The 23,134-nt window shown below is 42.0% G+C and overlaps 1 protein-coding gene across 1 annotated transcript in view; it reads right to left on the minus strand.

Annotated features, from left to right (window-relative positions):
- Window positions 1–9,388: 9,388 nt before the first annotated feature.
- The window catches only part of LOC121535346 (E3 ubiquitin-protein ligase NEURL1-like), a 104,078-nt gene continuing 90,332 nt past the window's right edge, over window positions 9,389–23,134 (minus strand). The window contains exons 5-6 of the mRNA XM_045209236.1: window positions 11,209–11,388; window positions 9,389–10,732 (exon numbers count right to left, since the gene is read on the minus strand). Coding sequence (XP_045065171.1) covers window positions 10,488–10,732; window positions 11,209–11,388 — 425 coding nt within the window. The 3' untranslated portion in view covers window positions 9,389–10,487. The remainder of the gene's footprint in view (window positions 10,733–11,208; window positions 11,389–23,134) is intronic.

Genomic DNA, 23,134 nt, shown 5'->3' on the forward strand with positions numbered 1-23,134 from the left:
ATACCCAAGAAGACTCAAGGCTGTAATCCCTGCCAAAAGTGCATCAACAAAGTACTGACTAAAGGGTCTGAATACTTATGTAACAAAATAAATAAATAGAATAAGGCTATAATGTAACAAAATGTCAAAAAAGTCAAGGGGTCTGAATGGATTCTGACTGCACTGTATATATAACACAGAATAATTTTTGACTGCACTGGGCCTTTAACGCTTTTTGCATGTTTAAAATGTTTCTGTGCTGACTAAGCCTTGTGCCTGGTTTAAGTAAACATTTATCTTCAAATGTTTTGTATGTTGTATTTAAAACGTCTGTTGCTACACCTTCTCATATGTTAAATGTCATCTGCAGAATGTCTTGTGCATGTTTTTAAGTCACTTTGTTGCGAAGTTTAATGTATATTTCATGTAATATTGTTTCACATAGTTATGTGTGTATGTCATCTTGTTGTAAAGCTTTGTGTATGTGTTCTATCAGTTCATTACAGCATGTAAGTTATTTGAAATCTCTTAAAGCTACAGTCTGAGATTTGAAAAACTAAAATAAACCAAACAGTGTCCCTGCCACTTGTTTTGGGTGCACTTGATGGATAGGGCTAGAACAATTTTGGTTTATGACAAAGACAGAGAGTTGTGCTGAAGCTCATGCAGCATTTATAAGTATATTCTTCCAGAATCAATGGGTAAATATCAAGAATTGAAATAACCATTAAACAGCTTCCCAAGTTGCAGACTGTAGCTTTAATGTAAATCTTTATCAATGTTTCATTATTTTCTTGAAGACACTACCTAATGTCTTATACGTACAGTATGTATCATTCACCACCTTAGAAGTGTATTTCTGCTCTGGTCTTGTGACAACATAAGTCAGCCTACTGTATATTTGAAGGAGTGGTAAATCAGCTCTCTTGAATCAAATGTGGATGTTTTGTATCAATTCTTAGATTTTTCCCATTGCTCCATTTGACCAATCATATTTATTTAGAATAAAATCAAAGATCGATACCATATGGTAATGATTTGTTTAGTTCATTTTAATTTTCATATTGAACTAACTACCTTTTAAGGTGTTAGCTAGGTTATAAACAATATATATTCAATGATGAGCTGCTTATGCACTTCCATTATTCCATTTAATTTACCAGAGGAAGGAATATTTGACTTGAGGAATATTGGAATTGAGGCTTTGCATATTCTTTCAAAACTAAACCCCAGGGATGTGTAGAATAGCAATTGAACTTAAATTGTGATCTTATCTGAGAGAACAAATCAATTCAATTTAAAATACTGTATTTATCCCACAAGGGGCTTGCAGGCAGCAGTGCAAATACATAAAACAATGACCCACCTGGTGCTACTCATAACTCATATCGGGAAAGACTTGATACTCTTGCCCCTTTGAAAAGGAGGCACACGGTATATAAAAAGGTGTACTCTTAATAATGCTGTGTAGCATACATTTTTATGTTTGAACATCATATATTCTTACTACATAACTTTATTTAAATGATTTTCAAGTTATTAATTCCCTCATTAATTCCCTATTTTGAACTAATATCTAGTTACGTTGAGTTAATCTTACCCTGTGGTACAGAAAATGGAATAGAACTTTGACTTATCAATGGATAGGTCACATTACATACTTTCTTGCCCAAGCACAAAATTCTCAATTTATTTGAATGAAGCTGGCCCTCATATGGCTGATGTTCAAGACTGCTGAAATTTGGTTCTAATGAATGATCCTCTTTTGCCAGCTTGATTTTACATAAAAATGTCCTTTGTCATTGTCTGCTGGACAGTATGGAATCTAACTTTAATTTTAGAGCCTGCTACATTGCAGAAATGTTATTTATATTATTCAGCAGAGAGAACGTTCATTTTATGATTACATGTGAACAATAATGATTAATTAATTGTGAATAAATGCACTTTCTGCATTACCTCAGTGTGCATTTTGTTTAAAGATGTTTAATTTCTTCATCTTGTATGTTTCAAGGTAGGGGACACCTCGGGGGTAATGCAAACTAAACTGCCATAAACCTTAACACATCATAGTATTCAAAGCAGTGAAGCAAAGAGCCTCTTATATGTTGAGTCAGGGTGTGAATATTCTATGTTGTGTTTTCTATGTTTCAGTCTAGGTGTTGTATATCTATGTTTGGCCGGGTGTGATTCCCAATCAGAGACAGCTGTCGCTCGTTGTCTCTGATTGGGGATCATACTTAGGCAGCCTGTTGGCATGCATTAGTTGTGGGACCTTGTTCTGTGAGTAGGCTTGTTTTGTGTGTAGCCTTAGGACTTTGTGTGTAGCCTTAGGACTTTGTGTGTTTATCATTTCAATAAACATGTACGCATTTCACGCTGCGCCTTGGTCTGACCCCTCCTTAAACGAACGTGACAGCCTAATTGAGGTGTAGCTCACATCTCATATTCCATTGTTTAAACTTGTAAACATCGCTGCATGGGAATGAAACTCTGTGCAGCCAATGGCAATGTCAGCTTTAGGTATAACGCTGGGAGCTGCTTGTGTATTTGACAGCTCTAAAGCGCTTTTCAGACAGCCAGCGGAATATCGCTGAGTACCCCACTTGTCCCTCCAGTCAAAGTGGCTAGTGCCTTCACACACAAGGGTGACAGCCACCAGTGACCATAGCAATGAAAAAACAAACATTATCGAAGTCCGAAAAGTTAATCACTATAACACCATAAGCATGCATAAAAAGCATTTATATGCAACAGAAATTATTAACAAAATGTTTTATTAGAAAACAAAGATTTTTATTGTTAAACGTGACTCTGTAAACTAATAGTGTCAGCAAGCTAGCTAGCTAGAGTGGGCAGTTAGCTGGCCCTGCTGCTACTTTGATTGGTCAACAACGACAGCAACGCTTGAAAAATAGAGCAGAATCCTATTTTCTCTACCGCGGCAGAGCGTTTTCCAATGGCATGAGCCTGCTGACCATTCCGCCTAGGCGTCATTGAAAATGAATGGGCCACCCCTAAGCCACACGCTGTCTGTCAGCTCAACCCAAAAACTACCTTTTGGTATTTGTTTCATTAGTCCATTGTTGATATAGTCACAAAATGTTTTGCATGTAAGCGATCAAGTTTTCAAGATATACAGTGCATTCGAAAAATATTCAGACTACTTCCCTTTTCCCACATTTTGTTACAGCCTTATTCTAAAATGGATTAAATGCATTTTTTACATCACATTTACATAAGTATTCAGACCCTTTACTCAGTACTTAGTTGAAGCACCTTTGGCAGCAATTACAGCCTTGTCTTCTTTGGTATGACGCTACAAGCTTGGTACACCTATATTTGGGGAGTTTCTCCCATTCTTATCTGCAAATCCTCTCAAGCTCCCTTAGGTTGGATTGGGAGTGTCGCTGCACAGCTATTTTCTGGTCTCTCCAGAGATGTTCGATCGGGTTCAAGTCCAGGCTCTGGCTGGGCCACTCAAGGACATTCAGAGACTTGTCCCAAAGCCACTCCTGAGTTGTCTTGGCTGTGTGCTTAGGCTCGTTGTCCTGTTGGAAGATGAATCTTTGCCTCAGTCTGAGGTCCTGAGCGCTCTGGAGCAGGTTTTCATCAAGGATCTCTCTCTACTGTATTCCGTTAATCTTTCCCTCGATCCTGACTATTCTTCCAGTCCCTGCCGCTGAAAAACATCCCCACAGCATGATGCTGCCACCACCATGCTTCACTCTAGCGATGGTGCCAGGTTTCCTCCAGTCGTGATGCTTGGCATTCAGGCCAAAGAGTTCAATCTTGGTTTCATCAGACCGGAGAATCTTGTTTCTCATGGTCTGAGTGTCCTTTAGGTGCTTTTTGGCAAACTCCAAGCGGGCTGTCATGTGCCTTTTACTGAGTAGTGGCTTTGGTCTGGCCACTCTACCATAAAGGCCTGATTGGTGGAGTGCTGCAGAGATGGTCCTCTGGAAGGTTCTCCCATCTCCACAGAGGAAGTCTGGAGCTCTGTCAGAGTGACCATTGGGTTCTTGGTCACCTCCCTGACCAAGGCTCTTCTCCATCAATTGCTCAGTTTGGCCGGGCGGCCAGCTCTAGGAAGAGACTTGGTGGATCCAAACTTCTTCCATTTAAGAATGATGAAGGCCACTGTGTTCTTGGGGACCTTCAATGCTGCAGAAATGTTTTGGTACCCTTCCCCAGATCTGAATACTTATGTAAATAAGGTATTTATGTTTATTTTTTTTTATACATTTGAAAAATGTCTAAAAACATGTTTTCGCTTTGTCATTATGGGGTATTGTGTAGATTGATGTGGAAAATGTTTTATTTAATCAATTTTAGAATAAAGCTGTAATTTTACAAAATGTGGAAAAAGTGAAGGGGTCTGAATACTTTTCGAATGCACTGTGTTTGTGTGTGTATGTACCGCGTATGCATGTGTGTGTGTGTGTGTGTGTGTGTGTGTGTATGTACCGGGCTGTAACTATGGCTGGGAATTGCAAGGGACATTACAATACGATATTATCACAATACTTAGTTGCCGATAAGATATGTATTTTGATAGGTTACAGCGATTTCAATGTTCCAAACATATTGCTCAATATGCAGTATGTCTGCTGTAGAGAGATGAGAGCCATGAGAAAATAACTTTTGATCAGTCATGGAAATAAAAGTGCTGAAAACATGTTGGCTCACTATTTAAAAAGAAAATGGAGCACAAGCTATAGGATGAGAAATACAGGAGTTTTGGCACAGGTACAGCCGACTAGCGCTACAAAATATGTTTCCCCCCGATCACTAGCTGTAACCAGAGTACATTTTTACTGAGGTCATCAGAATTGTACCTAATAGGATACCTAATACCTCCACAGACCAAGTAAACAATGTGGAGTGTTACAATCCTATATCCTCAAGGGGGCAGTATAAGCACTCCAGAACAGCTCAGCCCAAACTTAACTATCAAGTCCTTGCTTCAACACTATGCCATTAGATTATGGCTTACTTGTTCAATACAGAATTTTAATATCAAGACAATTATTTTGAGAAGAGAGCATGAACCTGGAATTGACAACAGCTTTACTTACCGGACAAGGACATGCCAATGAAAATACACCTTCGGAGACTACCACTAGAATTTTGGAGCTCAAGTGTTCAGCAATTACATTGAACCAACAGTGCACAGCTTTGATAAGTGTTTGATAGTAAGCCAATATCAATTCAGTTTACTTACATTCACCAACAACCGTACCCAACGCGTGAAAAAAATCGGAATACTACTCAAAAATGTCTGCCGCCAAACCCTCAACTTACTGGCAGTTTGAATGAAGCCCAGGTTCACTCAGAGGTCTAAATGGAAAGTCTGTGTATACACAACAGTGAGATATAGTGTCCATGTCAATTTTACACACTGTGGCCGTGTGTCTCAACTCACTTCTGAGAAACTTGGGCCATGAGCAATGCTTGTTTCATGTCCAGCCATTACAGGTTGTATTTATGCGTATTAGACTGCAGTATAAAGCACTGGTGCAGCCAGCCCAGCTAAGGCAGGGTAGTAAATAACAGATGACGTTCACTCTGGCCAGGTCTACATGCCTCTGCTCTAAACAGTCTATGTGTGAGTTCTGGCTGTTTACTGTAGCCCTCTGCTTTGTTTTTCACATGCAGACTGAAGACCAGAATACTACTGTGCAGCATGATTGTGTATGGTTATTATTTGTATTTTTGAAGCAGATGTTGCTGATTTAGTTTTTGGAACAGATGTTGCTGATTTTGTTTTTATGTTTATAAGCAAGGAAGGTGTACATATTGATCACTAATAACAAAACTCTCCATCGTAGAGTGCACTCAACACATTACAGAGATGTAACCAGCAGTCATGAAAACTCTGCTTCGGTATAATAATATCTAACTTCTCTACTAATGGACTAGCAAACCTCAATATCCTTGCAAGTGTAATAACCATGACAAGTAAGTTGACAAACTGACATTTCTAATATAGCTATAGCGGCTTATGATGCATATTATTTCATGTGTATGTGTAAAGTGTAGGTAAATTAGAGTTCAGTAAGAAAAGTTAAGTAGGTCCAGGCATTTAGCTTTTTAACACCTCTTAAAACTTTATTTAAAGTCACATCCATCTCACTCACACAGTGAACATAATGTTGCAACTCAGAAAATTATTTGAATCATTATTTTACACACAGAGGGATGTTTTGACAAAATTATAACCAATTGAAAATTAGTAAGACCAATGACCAGAATTTTGTTTCAAAAAGCAATACTTCTACCCTGTCTCATATGGCTGTGTCCGGACCTTTAAATATTTGGTCCCATTTTATGATTATAGATATTGAATATAAAATAATGGGATGAAGAGATGTTGTGCGTTATGTCCATGTTTCAGTACAACAACACAATGTTGCAATATAAGTTAACATTTGTAAAGTTAGAGAGGATGAAAAATTGATATTTAATGGTGTCTTTGGGTGAGACTTGGATAAAAAGTCACATTCGGCCTTGGAAAATCCTATTTCAACCCACACCAGTAGGGTAGTTTTTTTTTTTACATCAGTGGAAATTAAACAATATAAAAAAGACCTGTACACTTTGTTCTTTTGACATCCTGTACAACATATAAAACAAACACAGTGATAATATGATTGACAAAATAAATAATTATCGTACTGTACAACTGAAAATCATTATTATCATCATTATAATTGTCTCTGTTAAAATGTATCATCATGGTTGATCGCTGTATGTCCTAATTTGGTCAGAAAAACTGAACCAGTAGAAAAGTCAAACCACTTCTCAAGCGCAAGATTATTCCAGTATTATGCAATACAATGACAGAGGGGGCTTGTGGTTAGACAGTTTCTATTAACAGCACTGAATAACTTCATACATACAGTACATATTACACATACTCAAATGTTGGCTTTTAAAACACCATATTTCTATATCAATAGATGGGATGTGTGATTGGACACAAGTAGGAGTGAACTGGGATAAATATGTACCTGAATATTCATTTGCCTGAACATTTCAGTGTTGTAACTGATCAAAGTTCTCTTCTCCAAAAGGCACACAAGAATACTCTTCTATAATATTCAAACTAACCATTGTTGTCTTTCAAACATTATAGATTCAAAACACTGTATATATGAAAACTTAAAGATTAGATACATAGTTTGTTTTAAATATTTGTTTAAAAGACAGAAAGCAGCACTCGGATGGCAATGCAAGTCTAAAGCTCACATACTGTGCAACAATAACCAGCTACTGTAGCTAGATCCTTGACCTCCACACGTGTGAATACAGTTTCCTGTGTAAACAGTAAAAAAACACAGAGTATGAAGGCAAAACATATCATACAGGGACTTTCTCACTGAAGAGCCCAAATGTGACCAAGATATCCTGTTTCCTTTACCATAATCTCCAACAGCCGGCTCTCTAGCAATTACCTTTACCGTACCAATACTGATGTATGCACGTAACCATACAGTAACAGAGAAACAAGCTCAGACATTATTTTGTATTTAAAATAGCACAGTCATTCGGACAGTAAAGCTTGGATAACAGGTGTGCCCAGGAGTACGTTTGGATAACATTAGCCTAGGAAGCACAAACTTCAGGGTGGTTAACTCCATGATGCTGTTTTGATAGAATACGGTTGGAAAATATTATTCCCATCAAACATTAAAGTATTTTTCCATGATGTACAGTATATTTGGCTGATTACTTCCCACTATACCCAGGAAATGACCCAATAATTAACCAGAGATGGTTAGGAGAGAATCAGGAAGCTGGATGTATACAACAGAGCCGGCATTTTATTTAGTGAGCTCAAAAAGTATTGGGACAGTGCCCATTCTGTTGTTGTTTTGGCTCTGTCCTTTAGCACTTTGGATTTGAAATGATACAATGACTATGAGGTTAAAGTGCAGACTGTCAGCTTTAATTTGAGGGTACTTTAATCCATATTGGGTGAACCGTCAAGAAATTACAGCACTTTTTGTACATAGTCCTCCCATTTTAGGAGACCAAAAGTATTGGGACAAATTCACATGTGTATTAAAGTAGTCGAAAGTGTAGTATTTGGTCCCATATTCCTAGCACGCAATGGTTACATCAGGTTTGTGACTCCACAAACTTGATGGATGCATTTGCTGTTTGTTTTGGTTGTGTTTCAGATTATTATGTGCCCAATGGAAATGAATGGTAAATAATGTATTGTGTCATTTTGGAGTCACTTTTATTGTAAATAAGAACATAATATATTTTTAAACACTTCTACATTAATGTGGATGCTACCATAATTACGGCCAGTACTGAATGAATCGTGAATAATGATGATTGAGAAAGTTAGACGTACAGATATCATACCCCCAAGACATGCTAACCTCTCACCATTACAATAACAGGGGAGGTTAGCATTGATATTTATGCCTCTAACTTTCTCACTCATCATTATTCACGATTCATTCAGAATCATCCGTAATCATGGTAGTGTCCACATTCATTTACCATTCATTTCTATTGGGCACAAAATAATCTGAAACACAACCAAAACGAAGAGAAAATGTGTCCAACAAATGTGTAGGGTCACACGCTTACATTTTACATTTTAGTCATTTAGCAGACGCTATTATCCAGAGCGACTTACAGTTAGTGAGTGCATACATTTTCTTACTGGCCCCCTGTGGGAATCGAACCCACAACCCTGGCGTTGCAAGCGCCATGCTCTACCAACTGAGCTACACAGGGCCTTGATGTAATCATTGTGTGCTATGAATATGGGACCAAATACTTAACTTTTTACTATTTTAATACACATAAGTGAATTTGTCCCAACTTATTGGTCCCCAAAAATGGGGGGAATTATGTGCTGTAATTTCTAAACGGTTCACCCGATATGGATGAAAATACCCTCAAATTGAAGCTGACAAGTCTGCACCTTAACCTCACAGTCATTGTATCACTTAAAATCCAAAGTGCTGGAGTACAGAGCCAAAACAACAAAACATGTGTCACTGTCCCAATACTTTTGGAGCTCAATGTATCTCTTGTCTTTGAGCTAAGGGTTTCTGTGCACTAAACGTTGTGCAGACACACACACACACACACACACAGGACCAAGGTTCCCCTACACTGTGTCACAAAGTCTACGGTCATGGCTCCCTCACTATAGCCTACAAAGAACATCTTCTATCCGCATCGATTTACATCCACCTATAACCTTCTATGGTGACTGGCTGACTGCATTCTCACATTGTCTCCTGAATGTGATATTCCCTACACTCTTAGAAAAAAGGTGTTATCTAGAACCTGAAAGGGTTATTCGGCTGTTCCCATAGGAGAACGAACCCTTTCAAGAACCCTTTTTGGTTCCACATAGGGTACTACATGGAACCCAAAATGGTTATACCTGGAACCAAAAAGGGTTCTCCTATGGGGACACCCGAAGAACCCTTTTGGAGTGTACAGTGTCTTTGAGATTGGGTTATTCGTGCAACATAGGCACACAGCTAATTACTATACTCCTCGCTATTCACAGGTAAAATACTTCCTCTGATTACACCATCCCTTTTTCATGGCAATATCACTTTCTTCTCCAAACTAACAAACTATAAAAAGCTGTCCTCTTCATTCATTAGTCACTTGTCCAAAGGGTATTATTCAACCAGTCGGAACATTCAGAGCGTCACAGATGGACATTTATTGTACAGACACAATTCTCCAGCTCTCATGATATTGTCTGTGCTGTACAATCCATTTCTAACTGCAACATTCTGAATGATAGGTCCAGGGTGCTGATAAAAACATAGATTGATAGTTCCCCCTGCTGCCTTCAACGCTCTGGAGAGATTCATGTCACTGAAATGACCTAGCAGCGATGCTATCACCAGTGGGGTGGAAGATTATTGTTTTGCAGTGAGTGAGCCAGATCCCTCCTGGTTAAGTCCACCTCCATTGTGGCTGAGCCCAATCTAGTATCTGGGCCATAGTGACACAGTGGAGGCCAGCATTGCCTCTTCCTGTGTCTCTTTACAATATCTTTAATGGTCTATCACAAACCTGGGACAGTTGAACAGGAGGTTAGTGGCACTTGTGGTAATGGCTGGAACGGAATAGGTGGAATGGTATTACAGTTAGTGAGTAATATCGTTCCAGCCATTAGTATGAGCCGTCCTCCCCTCAGCAGCCTCCACTGTACAGCAGACAGCTCATGGTAAAATGCCAGCCTTATCTGCCCCAACATGTTTTTCTGATATCTTTAATGGTCCAACTGCATGATGCTGAATCTCAGTGTTGCTGAGCCATATTGAGACAGGCCAAACCTACATGCTCCAATAGGTCTCAATGATGTCTCTGGTGGTCTTTGATGAACCTCTCCTACTGTAGCTGAGCCATAGGTGACACAGACAGGTCAGCCCTACATGCACTGATAGGCCTCAATGTTTTCTTTGATGATCTTGGTGAATGAGCCACGGTGTTACACAGCCAGGCCGATCCTACGTGCTCCGGTAGGTCTTTATAATGTCTTTGATAGTCCTTCTGCAGATCGGGCAGCAGGCATTGGCCATCTTCTTCAGTTTGAGGCCACAGGCGTAGCAGAGACACATGTGACCACAGGCGTACAGCACCGTGTCCACCACGTTCTCATAACAGATGGTGCACTCGTCTCTCCAAGAGCCCGAGCACGATTGGAAAGTGGGGGATTCTGGGTGGCTGGAGAATGGTGAGCTGGGAGTCGTACCTGGGAGACAATGGAATAGGTTTTAGTGTTAGGTGGATAATTTTCATACCATATAGCTTGGAAACTTTACTTGTAGGAATAGACGTTTTTCAATTTCTGTTTCTGCTCTGAAAATATATCTTCTATGTTTACACTTTGCAGGATATTGAGTCAATATAACTTGTGTTCATCCTTTTGACAGGGACTTAACTATCATAACAGGTATCAGGTTGCTGTGTGACCTGATATTTATATTGTGCAATATAAATATCACATTTCCAGCCTATTGCGGTCAAAAGAAACTAAAAAAATATGTTAAATGCAGCTAATGTTGCCCTACTTGGTCATGTATGTTTTGTCACATTCCTGCCATAAACAGAGGTGGAAAATGATAGAGAGGGGGGAGAAGAGAAAAGAGAGAAATAGAGTGAAAGAAGACACAGGAATAATATCTAACCCGGTGAGTGACACAAGGTAGTAATGGAAAGAGGTTTCACCTGTGGAGCTGCTGAAGGCTCGTGGGAAGCTGGCGTTGAGGCTGGTGTTGAGGTTGATGTTCAGGTTGGAATTGAGTTTGGACTCGGAGCTGCCACTGCAGCGCAATGTGGGGGTGTTAGGGGTGCAGAATGGGGAGCTGGGAATTGACGGCCCCCGAGGGTCTGCATTCAGAGACGAGCCTGAGGGCACAGATAAGCACTGTGTCACATACATACAAACTGCTCTGAACTCATGTACCTACAAATACCTCTGAATGTCAAGGTTCTCGCATTAAGAGGATGCCGATTTCACAATGACAATACTGGGTCTAGTTATATCTCCATAATAACACTGTATGTCGGAATATGACCCCTGACTCTCATACCTAACTTCAACCCCTAACCTTAACCCCTGACCTAGCTAACCTAGCTAACGTTAGCCACAACAAGAAAATTGTGTACTGGACACGAATGTGTTATGAAGAAATTGTGTGGTAGACACAAAATTGAATAAGTAATTTGTGTCTATTTCACGATAATCTCTGATAGTGTGTTGGCTATATTGTAGATGAATAATATTACATTGTATGGCACCCTCTAAACTTACATTTTAGTCATTTAGCAGACGCTCTTATCCAGCGACTTACAGTTAGTGAATGCATACGTTTCTTTTTTTTATTTTTTATACTGGCCCCCCGTGGGAAACGAACCCACATCCCTGCCGGCCAAACCCTCCCCTACCTTGGACGACGCTGGACCAATTGTGCGCCGCCCATGGGTCTCCCGGTCGCGACAGAGCCTGGACTCGAACCAGGATCTCTAGTGGCACAGCTAGCACTGCGATGCAGTGCCTTAGACCACTGTGCCACTCGGGAGTCGATTGTTGTTTGATATACAGTGGGGAGAACAAGTATTTGATACACTGCCGATTTTGCAGGTTTTCCTACTTACAAAGCATGTAGAGGTCTGTAATTTTTATCATAGGTACACTTCAACTGTGAGAGACGGAATCTAAAACAAAAATCCATAAAATCACATTATATGATTTTTAAGTAATTAATTTGCATTTTATTGCATGACATATGTATTTGATCACCTACCAACCAGTAAGAATTCCGGCTCTCACCGGCCTGTTTGTTTTTCTTTAAGAAGCCCTCCTGTTCTCTACTCATTACCTGTATTAACTGCACCTGTTTGAACTCGTTACCTGTATAAAAGACACCTGTCCACACACTCAATCAAACAGACTCCAACCTCTCCACAATGGCCATGACCAGAGAGCTGTGTAAGGACATCAGGGATACAATTGTAGACCTGCACAAGGCTGGGATGGGCTACAGGACAATAGGCAAGCAGCTTGGTGAGAAGGCAACAACTGTTGGCGCAATTATTAGAAAATGGAAGAAGTTCAAGATGACGGTCAATCACCCTCGGTCTGGGGCTCCATGCAAGATCTCACCTCGTGGGGCATCAATGATCATGAGGAAGGTGAGGGATCAGCCCAGAACTACACGGCAGGACCTGGTCAATGACCTGAAGAGAGCTGGGACCACAGTCTCAATGAAAACCATTAGTAACACACTACGCCGTCATGGATTAAAATCCTGCAGCGCACGCAAGGTCCCCCTGCTCAAGCCAGCGCATGTCCAGGCCCGTCTGAAGTTTGCCAATGACCATCTGGATGATCCAGAGGAGGAATGGGAGAAGGTCATGTGGTCTGATGAGACAATATAGAGCTTTTTGGTCTAAACTCCACTCGCCGTGTTTGGAGGAAGAAGAAGGATGAGTACAACCCCAAGAACACCATCCCAACCGTGAAGCATGGAGGTGGAAACATCATTCTTTGGGGATCCTTTTCTGCAAAGTGGACAGGACGACTGCACCGTATTGAGGGGAGGATGGATGGGGCCATGTATCGCGAGATCTTGGCCAACAACCTCCTTCCCTCAGTAAGAGCATTGAAGATGGATCGTGGCTGGGTCTTGCAGCATGACAATGACCCAAAACACACAGCCAGGGCAACTAAGGAGTGGCTCCGTAAGAGGCATCTCAAGGTCCTGGAGTGGCCTAGCCAGTTTCCAGACCTGAACCCAATAGAAAATCTTTGGAGGGAGCTGAAAGTCCGTATTGCCCAGCGACAGCCCCGAAACCTGAAGGATCTGGAGAAGGTCTGTATGGAGGAGTGGGCCAAAATCCCTGCTGCAGTGTGTGCAAACTTGGTCAAGACCTACAGGAAACGTATGATCTCTGTAATTGCAAACAAAGGTTTCTGTACCAACTATTAAGTTCTGATTTTCTGATGTATCAAATACTTATGTCATGCAATAAAATGCAAATTAATTACTTAAAATTCATGCAATGTGATTTTCTGGATTTTTGTTTTAGATTCCGTCTCTCACAGTTGAAGTGTACCTATGATAAAAATTATAGACCTCTACATGCTTTGTAAGTAGGAAAACCTGCAAAATCGGCAGTGTATCAAATACTTGTTCTCCCCACTGTACATAGGCGTACAGAGGCCCATTATCAGCAACCAACAGTCCTTTGTTCCAATGGCACGTTGTGTTTGCTAATCCAAGTTTATCATTTTAAAAGGCTACTTTATCATTAGAAAACCCTTTTGCAATTATGTTAGCATAGCTGAAAACTGTTGTGCTGATTAAAGAAGCAAAAAAACTGCCCTTCTTGAGACTAGTTGAGTATCTGGAGCATCAGCAATTGTGGGTTCGATTACAGGTTCAAAATGGCCAGAAACTCTTCTGAAACTCATCTGTCTATTCTTGTTCTGAAAAATGAAGGCTATTCCATGTGAGAAATTGCCAAGAAACTGAAGATCTCGTACAACGCTGTGTACAGTGGGGGAAAAAAGTATTTAGTCAGCCACCAATTGTGCAAGTTCTCCCACTTAAAAAGATAGAGAGAGGCCTGCAATTTTCATCATAAGTACACGTCAACTATGACAGACAAATTGAGAAGAAAAAAATTTCAAAACAAATCTCATTGTAGGATTTTTTAATGAATTTATTTGCAAATTATGGTGGAAAATAAGTATTTGGTCACCTACAAACAAGCAAGAATTCTGGCTCTCACAGACCTGTAACTTCTTCTTTAAGAGGCTCCTCTGTCCTCCACTCGTTACCTGTATTAATGGCACCTGTTTGAACTTGTTATCAGTATAAAAGACACCTGTCCACAACCTCAAACAGTCACACTCCAAACTCCACTATGGCCAAGACCAAAGAGCTGTCAAAGGACATCAGAAACAAAATTGTAGACCTGCACCAGGCTGGGAAGACTGAATCTGCAATAAGTAATCAGCTTGGTTTGAAGAAATCAACTGTGGGAGCAATTATTAGGAAATGGAAGACATACAATACCACTGATAATCTCCCTCGATCTGGGGCTCCACGCAAGATCTCACCCCGTGGGGTCAAAATTATCACAAGAACGGTGAGCAAAAATCCCAGAACCACACGGGGGGACCTAGTGAATGACCTGCAGAGAGATGGGACCAAAGTAACAAAGCCTACTATCAGTAACACACTACGCCGCCAGGGACTCAAATCCTGCAGTGCCAGACGTGTCCCCCTGCTTAAGCCAGTACATGTCCAGGCCCGTCTGAAGTTTGCTAGAGTGCATTTGGATGATCCAGAAGAGGATTGGGAGAATGTCATATGGTCAGATGAAACCAAAATAGAACTTTTTGGTAAAAACTCAACTCGTCGTGTTTGGAGGACAAAGAATGCTGAGTTGCATCCAAAGAACACCATACCTACTGTGAAGCATGGGGGTGGAAACATCATGCTTTGGGGCTGTTTTTCTGCAAAGGGACCAGGACGACTGATCCGTGTAAAGGAAAGAATGAATGGGGCCATGTATCGTGAGATTTTGAGTGAAAACCTCCTTCCATCAGCAAGGGCATTGAAGATGAAACGTGGCTGGGTCTTTCAGCATGACAATGATCCCAAACACACCGCCCGGGCAACGAAGGAGTGGCTTCGTAAGAAGCATTTCAAGGTCCTGAAGTGGCCTAGCCAGTCTCCAGATCTCAACCCCATAGAAAATCTTTGGAGGGAGTTGAAAGTCCGTGTTGCCCAGCGACAGCCCCAAAACATCACTGCTCTAGAGGAGATCTGAATGGAGGAATGGGCCAAAATACCAGCAACAGTGTGTGAAAACCTTGTGAAGACTTACAGAAAACGTTTGACCTGTGTCATTGCCAACAAAGGGTATATAACAAAGTATTGAGAAACTTTTGTTATTGACCAAATACTTATTTTCCACCATAATTTGCAAATAAATTCATAAAAAATCCTACAATGTGATTTTCTGGAGAAAAAAAATCTCATTTTGTCTGTCATAGTTGACGTGTACCTATGATGAAAATTACAGGCCTCTCTCATCTTTTTAAGTGGGAGAACTTGCACAATTGGTGGCTGACTAAATACCTCTTTCTATTCTGGCTCTAACCAGAATAGAAAGAGGAGTGGGAGGCCCCGGTGCACAACTGAGCAAGAGGACAAATACATTAGTCTAGTTTGAGAAACAGACGCCTCACAGGTCCTCAACTGGCAGCTTTATTAAATAGTACCCTCAAAACACCAGCCTCAACGTCAACAGTGAAGCTCAGTTGGTAGAGCATGGCGCTTGCAACGCCAGGGTTGTGGGTTCGATTCCCACGGGGGACCAGTATGAAAAATGTTTTTTTTTTTATTATGCACTCACTAACTGTAAGTCGCTCTGGATAAGAGCGTCTGCTAAATGACTAAAAGGTAAAATGTAAGAGGCGACTCCGAGATGCTGACCTTCTAGACAGAGTTTCAAAGAAAACGCCATATCTCAGACTGCCCATCTTAATCTTTTATTTTTATTGGCCAGTCTAAGATATGGCTTTTTCTTTGCAACTTTTAAAATGATAAACTTGGATTAGCAAACACAACGTGTCATTGGAACACAGGACTGATGGTTGCTGATAATGGGCCTCTGTACGCCTATGTAGATATTCCATAAAAAAATCAGCCGTTTCCAGCTACAATAGCCATTAACAACATTAACAATGTCTACACTGTATTTCTGATCATTTTGATGTTATTTTAATGGACAAAAATATTGCTTTTCTTTCGAAAACAAGGACATTTCTAAGTGACCCCAAACCTTTGAACGGTAGTGTGTATATACACTACAGGTCAAAAGTTTTAGAACAACTACTCATTCAATGGTTTTTCTTTATGTTTACTATTTGCTACATTGTAGAATAATAGTGAAGACATCACAACTACAGAAGATAGCTCTATTTGGTAAAAGACCAAGTCCATATTATGGCAAGAACAGCTCAAATAAGCAAAGAGAAACGACAGTCCATCATTACTTTAAGATATGAAGGTCAGTTAATCCGGAACTTTGAAAGTTTCTTCAAGAGCTGTCACAAAAACCATCAAGCGCTATGATGAAACTGGCTCTCATGAGGACCGCCACAGGAATGGAAGACCCAGAGTTACCTCTGCTGCAGAGGATAAGATCATTAGAGTTACCAGCCTCAGAAAATGCAGCCCAAATAAATGCTTCACAGAGTTCAAGTAACAGATACATCTCAATATAATTTGTTCAGAGGAGACATTTACATTTTAGTCATTTAGCAGACGCTCTTATCCAGAGCGACTTACAGTTAGTGAGTGCATCCATTTTCCATACTGGCCCCCTGTGGGAATCGAACCCACAACCCTGGCGTTGCAAGTGCCATGCTCTACCAACTGAGCTACAGGAATCAGGCCTTCATGGTCGAATTATAGCAAAGAAACCGCTACTAAAGGACACCAATAAGAAGAAGAGACTTGCTTGGGCCAAGAAACACGAGCAATAGGACAATATACCTTTGGAAATTTGTCCTTTGGTCTGATGAGTCCAAATTGGAGATGTTTGGTTCCAGCCGCCGTGTCTTTGTGAGACGCGGTGTGGGTGAACGGATGATCTCTGCATGTGTATTTCCCACTGTAAAGCATGGAGGAGGAGGTGTTATGGTGTGGGGGTGCTTTGCTGGTGACACTGTCTGTGATTTATTTCGAATTCAAGGCACACTTATCCAGCATGGCTACCACAGCATTCTGCAACGATACACCATCCCATCTGTTTTGGGCTTAGTGGGACTATCATTTGTTTTTCAACAGGACAATGACGCAAAACACACCTCCAAGCTGTTTAAGGGTTATTTGACCAAGAAGGAGAGTGATGGAGTGCTGCATCAGATGACCTGGCCTCCACAATCACCCGACCTCAACCCAACTGAGATGGTTTGGGATGAGTTGGACCGCAGAGTGAAGGAAAAGCAGCCAACAAGTGCTCAGCATATGTGGGAACTCCTTCAAGACTGTTGGAAAAACATTCCTCATGAAGCTGGTTGAGAGAATACCAAGACTGTGCAAAGCTGTCATCAGGGCAAAGGGTGGCGACTTTGAAGAATCTAAAATATATTTTGATTTGTTTAACACTTATTTAGTTACTACATGATTCCATATGTGTTATTTCAAAGTTTTGATGTCTTCACTATTATTCTACAATGTAGAAAATAGTACAAATAAAGAAAAACCCTTGAATGAGTAAGTGTGTCCAAACTTATGACTGGTAGTATATATATATATATATTTACACACACACACACACACACACACACACACACACACACACACACACACACACACATATGCAGCACATTCGGAAAGTATTCAGACCCCTTGACTTTTTCCACATTTTGTTACGTTACAGCCTTAAAATGGATTACATAGTTTTTTCCCCCTCATTTTTTCCCTGCAATACGGGTCCCCGGACCCCAGTTTTGGAACCACTGGTCTACAGTATGTGTGGTTGCATTTGTGTGCGTCTATAAGTGAGTCAGGAGCCCTTGAGGTATTGTAGTCTCGCCAAGAAGTGCTTTGTTTTTGAGTGCCCTATAGAGATACAAATATAAAAGCGAGTGCACATTCATTACTGTCATGGTTGCACCATTACAACAGCGAAAACGGATTGTTTCTAGCACAAACTGTTGCAGTATTCTTTTCTTCCTATCTTGAATTGGCTATACATTCATAAACCATTTCACGGGCTGTTCCAAAACCACTCACAGGCATTTGTTTACACCTTGTTCAGTCATGTAACATTATTCTCTAGCTAACTAACAACCTGGTTACTCAAGTACCAGCATAACCAAATGTTTAGGGGAAAAGAAAGAAAGGTAAAGGGATAGCAAAGATAGTACAGAATGAACAGTGTGGGGTAGCTTCTTCAGGAAATCAATGATTATATCATAGCAATGAACTTCACGCTCTTAAAGAGACAATGTACAATTTTCTATATAATGCATCTAAATAGGTAGTGCTTTTACACAATATAGAAATGTAATATTCCACAAACGACTGTAATTTCAATGACAGGTTTTTGTATCAACATTTTAGCCTTTTAAAATAAATAAATGGCTTTACATGATGAAAATATTAGTTTATAGGGCACAAAAGAAGCTAGAAATTCATATAGGCCCAATATAGGCTATATCTCAATCAATAAAATGTTTTATAATTTTCTGGTGCTCCTAACTTTTACGTAGAGAGCACCAGTGCTACCAATGACATTTTTTTTATTTAGAAAACTGTTTACACATAACAATGTCTGCCATAAAACTGCTCTTACACTGGTATCTCTTATGTGCCAAATTAAACAACACTGTCAGTTTGTTAGCAGTAAGCATACACAACTAACCTACACATTACCCCATTTGTTCCCTATTTTCATATCCCGTACCCCAAGTCTCCCTGAAACGGAAAAGATACCCGACTTCACTCCTTAAGGTTAAAAAGAACTGCAACAGTTGTGCTTCACTCGACATAAAAAAAAAAAAAAAAAAGTTTGAAACACTTTCTTGTAAACTCTATTCCTATGACAGGAATGTACATAATCGAGTGCAAAACTGAGCCTTGACAATGGGGTACCGCTAAGTATTCCCATCTCTCTCTAGTTGGACCACCCTTACTGGCGGGGTCTCAGTTTCAGTCTACATAGAATATTAGCTCAAAAGTATTGTGGAGCTCCTGCACCTAAATACAAACAGTACCGGCACCCAACATGAATACCGGCACCTATTTCAGTCCAAGTCAGGCACTTGTCTTACTTAATGTTTATTGTTATGTATCAACCAAGGTTACACTCAACCATGTTTGGTTTCAAGTGGATCAGTATAAACTTAGCAGATATACAGTATCTTCTTTAAAAAGTGTGAACCACATACATCACTAGCATTACTAGCAACAAGGACAGGGACATTGTGGTAGAGAACTATAATTACACAAGTTTGCTTGCAAGCTTCCTCATATGATCATTACCTACATAACGTGACCTGTGTGACTGACCGGCTGCACAGCTGTCTGGTAACATCCTGGTCACCTCTAACAGGAGACCTTACAGACAGACACCCTTCATGTCTATTAATAAACCCTTTCATCCAGGATAGGGTTCAGATCCTGCCATTGTATGAATACACTCCTGGCCCCTCTATCTGGAATGGACAACATCTAAGGGCCTATGAGTATGCAATGCAGCCCAGGAGGTCTGCATGTGGCCCCAGCTAAATCCACTATGGTTATGTAGTGCAGTGTTTCCCAACTCCAGTCCTTGAGTACCCCCAACAGTACAATACAGTTTTGTTGTAGCCCTGGGAAAGCACACATGATTCAACTTGTCAACTAATCATCAAGCCCTCAATGAGTTGAATCAGGTGAGTTTGTCTGGGGCAACAACAAAAGTGTGTGCTGTTTGGTGTACTCGAGGACTGGAGCAGGGAAACACTGATGTAGTGTATGCACAGTGCCTTTCACCACAAACTTATCAGAGCTCAGTTGGTAGAGCATAGTTCTTGCAATGCCAGGATAGTGGGTTCGATTCCTGGGACCACCGATATGTAGAACATGTATACACGCATGACTAAGTCACTTTGGTTAATAGCGTGTGCTAAATGGCATACAGTGCCTTCGGAAATAAAACAGAAAAATACCTTACTTACATAAGTATTCAGACCCTTTGCTATGACACTCGAAATTGAGCTCAGGTGCATCCTGTTTCCGTTGATCATCCTTGAGATGTTTCTACAACTTGGAGTCCACCTGTGGTAAATTCAATTGATTGGACATGATTTGGAAAGGCACACACCTGTCTATAGGTGAAAAATCTGTCGCTGTGCCCTTGAGCAAGGCACTTAACCCTAATTGCTCCTGTAAGTCGCTCTGGATAAGAGTGTCTGCTAAATGACAAAAAAAAATAAAAAAATAAGGTCACACAATTGACAGTGCATGTCAGAGCATAAACAAAGCCATAAGGTCGAAGGAATTGTCCGTAGAGCACCGAGACAGGATTGTATCGAGGCACAGATCTGGGGAAGGGTACCAAAAAATGTCTGCAGCATTGAAGGTCCCCAAGAACACAGTGGCAACAAGACTCTTCCTAGAGCTGGCCGCCCGGCCAAACTGAGCAATCGGGGGAGAAGGGCCTTGGTCAGGGAGGTGACCAAGAACCGATGGTCACTCTGACAGAGCTCCAGAGTCCTCTGTGGAGATGGGAGAACCTTCCAGAAGGACAACCATCTCTGCAGCACTCCACATTTTACATTTTTTACATTTTAGTCATTTAGCAGACGCTCTTATCCAGAGCGACTTACAGGAGCAATTAGGGTTAAGTGCCTTGCTCAAGGGCACATTTACGTCATTTAGCAGACGCTCTTATCCAGAGCGACTACAAATTGGTGCATTCACCCTATAGCCAGTGGGATTGAAGGATTACTTTATCCTATCCCAGGTGTTCCGTAAAGAGGTGGGGTTTCAAATGTCTCCGGAAGGTGGTGAGTGACTCCGCTGTCCTGGCGTGGTGAGGGAGCTTGTTCCACCATTGGGGTGCCAGAGCAGCGAACAGCTTTGACTGGGCTGAGCGGGAACTATGCTTCCGCAGAGGAAGGGGAGCCAGCAGGCCAGAGGTGGATGAACGCAATGCCCTCGCCTGGGTGTAGGGACTGATCAGAGCCTGAAGGTACGGAGGTGCCGTTCCCCTCACTGCTCCATAGGCAAGCACCATGGTCTTGTAACGGATGCGGGCTTCAACTGGAAGCCAGTGGAGTGTGCGGAGGAGGGGGGTGACGTGAGAGAACTTGGGAAGGTTGAACACCAGACGGGCTGCGGCATTCTGGATGAGTTGTAGGGGTTTAATGGCACAGGCAGGGAGCCCAGCCAACAGCGAGTTGCAGTAATCCAGACGGGAGATGACAAGTGCCTGGATTAGGACCTGTGCCGCTTCCTGTGTAAGGCAGGGTCGTACTCTCCGAATGTTGTAGAGCATGAACCTGCAGGATCGGGTCACTGCCTTGATGTTGGCGGAGAACGACAGGGTGTTGTCCAGGGTCACGCCAAGGCTCTTCGCACTCTGGGAGGAGGACACAACGGAGTTGTCAACCGTGATGGCGAGATCATGGAACGGGCAGTCCTTCCCCGGGAGGAAGAGCAGCTCCGTCTTGCCAGGGTTCAGCTTGAGGTGGTGATCCGTCATCCATACTGATATGTCGGCCAGACATGCAGAGATGCGATTCGCCACCTGGTTATCAGAAGGGGGAAAGGAGAAGATTAGTTGTGTATCGTCAGCGTAGCAATGATAGGAGAGGCCATGTGAGGATATGACAGAGCAAAGTGACTTGGTGTATAGGGAGAAAAGGAGAGGGCCTAGAACTGAGCCCTGGGGGACACCAGTGGTGAGAGCACGTGGTGCGGGAGACAGCTTCTCGCCACGCCACTTGGTAGGAGCGACCGGTCAGGTAGGACGCAATCCAGGAGTGAGCCGCGCCGGAGATGCCCAGCTCGGAGAGGGTGGAGAGGAGGATCTGATGGTTCACTGTATCAAAGGCAGCAGACAGGTCTAGAAGGACAAGAGCAGAGGAGAGAGAGTTAGCTTTAGCAGTGCGGAGAGCCTCCGTGACACAGAGAAGAGCAGTCTCAGTTGAATGACCAGTCCTGAAACCTGACAGGTTTGGATCAAGAAGGTCATTCTGAGAGAGATAGCAAGAGAGTTGGCTAAAGATGGCACGCTCAATAGTTTTGGAAAGAAAAGAAAGAAGGGATACTGGTCTGTAGTTGTTGACATCAGTGGGATCGAGTGTTGGTTTTTTTGAGAAGGGGTGCAACTCTCGCTCTCTTGAAGACGGAAGGGACATGGCCAGCGGTCAAGGATGAGTTGATCAGCGAGGTGAGGTAGGGGAGAAGGTCACCGGAGATGGTCTGGAGAAGAGAGGAGGGGATGGGGTCAAGCGGGCAGGTTGTTGGGCGGCCTGCAGTCACTAGTCGCAAGATTTTATCTGGAGAGAGAGGGGAGAAAGAAGTCAAAGCATAGGGTAGGGCAGTGTGAGCAGGACCAGCAGTGTCATTAGACTTAACAAACGAGGATCGGATGTCGTCAACCTTCTTTTCAAAGTGGTTGACAAAGTCATCCACAGAGAGGGAGGAGGGGGGATTCAGCAGTGAGGAGAATGTGGCAAAGAGCTTCCTAGGGTTAGAGGCAGATGCTTGGAATTTAGAGTGGTAGAAAGTGGCCTTAGCAGCAGAAACAGATGAAGAAAATGTAGAGAGGAGGGAGGAAAAGATGCCAGGTCGGCAGGGAGTTTAGTTTTCTTCCATTTCCGCTCAGCTGCCCGGAGCTCTGTTCTGTGAGCTCGCAATGAGTCATCAAGCCACAGAGCTGGAGGGGAGGACCGAGGCCGGCCGGGAGGATAGGGGACACAGGGAGTCAAAGGATGCAGAAAGGGAGGAGAGGAGGGTTGAGGAGGCAGAATCAGGAGATTGGAGGGAGAAGGATTGAGCAGAGGGAAGAGATGATAGGAGGGAAGAGGAGAGAGTAGTGGGAGAGAGAGAGCGAAGGTTGCGGCGGCGCGTTA

The sequence above is a fragment of the Coregonus clupeaformis genome, chromosome 1 (assembly GCF_020615455.1).
Source record: "Coregonus clupeaformis isolate EN_2021a chromosome 1, ASM2061545v1, whole genome shotgun sequence".
Taxonomy (NCBI): Eukaryota; Metazoa; Chordata; class Actinopteri; order Salmoniformes; family Salmonidae; genus Coregonus; species Coregonus clupeaformis.